At 36.7% G+C, this 4914-nt stretch overlaps 1 protein-coding gene across 1 annotated transcript; it reads left to right on the plus strand.

Annotated features, from left to right (window-relative positions):
- The first annotated feature begins 1037 nt into the window (after positions 1–1037).
- LOC8265242 (probable xyloglucan glycosyltransferase 12) lies at positions 1038–4639 on the plus strand. The gene is made up of 5 exons (XM_002509994.4): positions 1038–2281; positions 2403–2711; positions 2890–3180; positions 3309–3422; positions 3519–4639. The coding sequence occupies exons 1-5, from the start codon at positions 1523–1525 to the stop codon at positions 4134–4136; spliced, it is 2091 nt and encodes a 696-aa protein (XP_002510040.2). The 5' UTR covers positions 1038–1522; the 3' UTR covers positions 4137–4639.
- The last annotated feature ends 275 nt before the right edge of the window (positions 4640–4914 follow it).

The following is a 4914-nucleotide window of genomic DNA, read 5'->3' on the forward strand; positions in this document are numbered from 1 at the left end:
GACAGTAGCTAAATCCATTACTCATAATTCAACTCGACTCGGTCCTCTCTCTTTTTGATATTCTTACCTTAAGTTTCTTGTGCTTTTCTAGTTTCACTTGCAATTATATTAGTAGACATGAAAATAAGGTTGCTCATCATTTAGCCTGTTGCCTGTTCTTAGTCTTAGTTGCTGATCATGTTATTATGCCTTTTCTTCTTTTATTTTGGACAATTGTCATATGATTCCCTTTTATTTATTATTTATTTCATTTTTAATTAAAATAAAATACTGATTGATTAGAGTGTAATTACTTACTATCTCCAGTGGTATATTTCATTTTTTAATTTTTTAACTGTTAACTGTTATTCCATTTTAAATAGCAAAATTATAAACCTTGAAGACATCCAGCCTCTCAATATTACCAAAAAAACATAACAAAATTCAGTTGAGCACAAAACAGAGCCATTTTGAATGATATAATAAACGGCAGTAACAGTAATAGTAACTGAGAGGGACTTGGTCATAGTCTCTACTTTTAAAACCCTCCTCGGTATCTGACGGCCATCCATTTCTTCTCCTTCCTTAACAACAATAACATTCCAAAACAAATTAAAATAATATAAGAAATTAGTTAAACCTTTATTTAATTTTCGTTGCCTTATTAGTACGCCTTTTTTTAAATCTGTTAACTAAAAACGTCACACCTGCATTTTCGCCTGTTTTTGTTTACTCCCCTGAATACAAATTTTTAACATTTCACACTGGTTTCGCAGTTTTAATTAAGGTTAAAACGAAAAAACAAAAAAGGGAAAACAGTTCTTGTCTGAATTTTGAAAATCAAAAGCCAATACGTGGATTTTTTTTATTTTTTAAAATAGGAAAGGAGAAACAACAAACAAATTTTTGTTTATTTTGGAAGCTCTATTTGAAAATGACATTAGAACGTGCTGTTTGTGTCTATTTAGCCAAATTAATAATTTCTTCTTTTTTTATTTGAAAAACAAAACAATTGATTCTTGCAATTCAATATTGAGAATCAAATATCAAAAACAATAGACGTGTTGAGCTGTTACCATCTCTTTCCTAAATCCCTCTGTAAACCACTCTCTCTTTCTCTCTCTATCTCTTATCTTTCTATAACATCATCTCCTCATTATTTACGTTCCCGTATTGCAAGCTGTAATCGAATGGGAGCTTTTTTGTACTCATCTCTGTTGGTCATAACATAATAGGATTAATAGCTCTCTTTCCTTTCAATTCCTGCTCTCTCTTTCTGTACATTAGATCTCTCCCTCACGTCACCATATTATTAAAAAACGTCCGTTGCCTATTCATCTTCTTCACACGCGTCTGCATTTCCATTCCCATTCTCCATTCTCCATTTTTAATCTGACAATGATATCAAAGTTATAACCTTTTCGTTTTTCAATACCTCAAAACAAAAACAAGAACAATAAAGTTCTTTTATTTTTGTAGATCAAACCTAAAAACCAGCAAAAAGTGAAAAAAAGTAAAAGAAAAGAAACAAGTTTAGACGACAATGGCACCCTCATTTGATTGGTGGGCTAAAGAAGGTCATAAAGGCACGCCGGTAGTGGTCAAAATGGAAAACCCAAATTGGTCAATGGTGGAGCTAGAAGGCCCTTCCGACGAAGATTTCTTAATCGCCGGCGACTCACCCAGTCGCCGCCGAAACAAGAACGCAAAGCAACTCACATGGGTTCTTCTCCTAAAAGCACATAAAGCTGCAGGTTGTTTAACCTCCATTGCATCCACAATGGTCTCTCTTGGTTCTGTTATTAAACGCCGTCTTCGTTCGGGTCGCACCGACACGGATACTGAAGCCGAAATCTCGTCCCGTGAGAATGAGAATCCAACTGTTAGAACCCGGTTTTATTATTGCATCAAGGCGTTCTTATTGTTGTCCGTGTTACTGTTAGGGTTTGAGATTGCTGCTTATTTTAAAGGGTGGCATTTTGGTGCTCCACATCTTCAATTGCAACATCTTTTAGCCACGCCTTTTGGGTTTAAGGATGTGTTTGATTCATTGTATTCTAGGTGGGTTTTAATTCGCGTGGAGTATCTAGCTCCTCCTTTGCAATTCCTTGCAAATGTGTGTATTGTGCTGTTCCTTATCCAGAGTTTGGATAGACTTGTTCTTTGCTTGGGTTGTTTCTGGATCCGGTTTAAGAAGATTAAACCCATTCCTAAAGAAGACCCAGTTTCTGCTCTTGAATCTGGCCAAAAGGGCTTCTTTCCTATGGTTCTTGTTCAGATCCCTATGTGTAATGAGAAGGAGGTAATTTTATATATCTACTTGGTCACTGTTTTTCTTTTTTATTTTTTTGGTGGGGTTTTAGTTTGAAGGTTATAATTTTAGTTTTAATGTAGAGTTCTTGTGTTTGCTATGTGCTTTTTAGGTTTATCAACAATCAATTGCTGCTTGTTGTAATTTGGACTGGCCTAAATCCAATATCTTAATTCAAGTTCTTGATGATTCTGATGATCCAACCGCACAAACTTTGATTAAAGAAGAAGTGAACAAATGGCAGCAAGAAGGTGCCCACATTGTGTATAGACATCGGGTAATCAGGGAAGGATATAAAGCTGGTAATCTTAAGTCTGCAATGAATTGCAGCTATGTCAAAGACTATGAATTTGTTGCAATTTTCGATGCCGATTTCCAGCCCACACCTGACTTTCTGAAAAGAACAGTCCCTCACTTTAAGGTATTTGAATTTGATTCTTTGTTATTATCGGCGTTTTCTGTTTCCTTTCATAAAAAATGAACTGGGAATATTGAAGAAGCAGTTAACTTGAAGTCCCTAGTTTTGTTTAAAAGCACAGCAGTAAAATAAAAGTAAGCGCTGGTATTGAGTATGGTATTTCTTTATTGTGGAAACACAGGACAATGAAGAGCTAGGGCTTGTTCAAGCAAGATGGTCGTTTGTGAACAAGGATGAGAACCTGTTAACAAGGTTACAGAATATTAACTTAGCATTTCATTTTGAAGTAGAGCAGCAGGTGAACGGTATCTTCATTAACTTCTTTGGGTTCAATGGTACGGCTGGTGTTTGGAGGATAAAGGCTTTGGAAGATGCCGGAGGGTGGCTAGAGAGGACTACTGTTGAAGACATGGATATTGCTGTTCGTGCTCATCTTCATGGTTGGAAATTCGTTTTCCTAAATGATGTTGAGGTATAATAGTAGTTTCATTAATTTCTTTTATGTTCTTAACATTGATTTCTCTGTGTAATGTATATTTAACTGATAGTTGGTAGCTTTGACTCATACGAGATTAATAGATAGTTCCTTTATACTTTCAGTGCCAGTGTGAATTGCCTGAATCATATGAGGCATATAGAAAGCAGCAACACAGATGGCATTCTGGACCCATGCAGTTGTTTAGGCTATGTCTGCCAGACATCATACGAGCAAAGGTATATACTTCCTTGAAAGCCTTTTGTTGTTCTTACATGTTTCCCATTTGTGTTGGCTCCAATTGCTAATTCGTGTGTTTGTTTTTTTCTCTGCAGATTAGCATAGGGAAGAAATTCAATATGATCTTTCTCTTTTTTCTGCTTAGAAAGCTGATCCTACCCTTCTATTCTTTCACTCTATTCTGCATCATTTTGCCCATGACAATGTTCATACCAGAGGCAGAGCTCCCAGCGTGGGTTGTGTGTTATATTCCAGCTACCATGTCATTTCTCAATATCCTCCCAGCACCAAAATCTTTCCCCTTTATTGTCCCTTATCTTCTATTTGAGAACACTATGTCGGTGACCAAGTTCAATGCCATGATCTCTGGTCTATTCCAGCTCGGAAGTGCCTATGAATGGGTTGTTACAAAGAAGTCCGGTCGCTCTTCCGAGGGTGATCTTGTTGCCTTGGCTCAAAAAGAACAAAAACATCAAAGAGGAACCTCTGCGCCAAATCTCGGAGAAATGGAGGAACTTCTACAGGAACAAAAGCCTCGAAAAAAGAAGCATAATAGGATATATACCAAGGAGTTGGCACTGGCTTTTCTTCTTTTAACAGCTTCAGCGAGGAGTCTCCTCTCTGCTCAGGGAATCCATTTCTATTTCTTGCTGTTTCAAGGAATTTCATTCCTGCTGGTTGGCCTGGATTTGATAGGGGAGCAGGTTGAGTGAGGGATATATGTCTGACTACAGGGGTTACATAGCTGATGTAAATGAAGGCAACATGGATGCACACTAAATATGAATATCAATGAAGTGAGAACTTATATAAAGGGGAGATAATTAAGCGGGCTGCGAGAGCTTCCTTTTCTTGATTGGCCTCCACCCTACACAACCCCAATACAATTCCACCCAGTATGAGAAGAAACTGTGTTTAAAGTGGAAAGAAGAATGATTGCAGGTGGGAGACACAGAAAGATTAGATAATGTCAATGCTGTTGATTATATGTAAGGTTTCCCTTTTTTTTTGTTTTGTTTATTTCATTCTTTTGTTTTTGCTTCAATTCTTTTGTAAGAAGAAAAATTGTCCTTGAAACATCAAACAGGAAACTTTAGTTACATTTTTAAGGCAGGATGGAAGAACTTCGCATGGTGCCTTAAACTATAATCAATCTGTTCATTCATTTGTAGCTACTTATTCAGTAATGTCCAAAAGAACAAATTGATTCGCACCACAGGTTTGGTTTATCCTGATCCTGGACGTCTCTACTAACTACAATTAGTTGCTCTAAATTGCTCCTTGTATGGCTGTTTAACTTTTAGCTCACCGACACAGAGACATTAGAAGTCTTAGCAATATTTAGTGCACAGTTAGAATTCAGTTTATTGTAATCTTAATTTACACTTCTTCAGCTACTTATAGATACAGGATAGAAATGAACATTAACTAAAGCTGCTTTCCTATTGCTAGCATAGCACACAGGAAACACTTTCAAGTGTATTGGAATGC

Source organism: Ricinus communis, chromosome 2 (assembly GCF_019578655.1).
Source record: "Ricinus communis isolate WT05 ecotype wild-type chromosome 2, ASM1957865v1, whole genome shotgun sequence".
Lineage (NCBI taxonomy): Eukaryota > Viridiplantae > Streptophyta > Magnoliopsida > Malpighiales > Euphorbiaceae > Ricinus > Ricinus communis.

Coding starts and splice junctions, on each gene's coding strand:
- LOC8265242 (XM_002509994.4), top strand. CDS start 1,523: ATGGCACCCTCATTTGATTGGTGGGCTAAAGAAGGTCATAAAGGCACG. Junction 2,712..2,889: donor GAACAGTCCCTCACTTTAAG/GTATTTGAATTT, acceptor GTGGAAACACAG/GACAATGAAGAGCTAGGGCT. Junction 3,181..3,308: donor TTTTCCTAAATGATGTTGAG/GTATAATAGTAG, acceptor TTATACTTTCAG/TGCCAGTGTGAATTGCCTGA.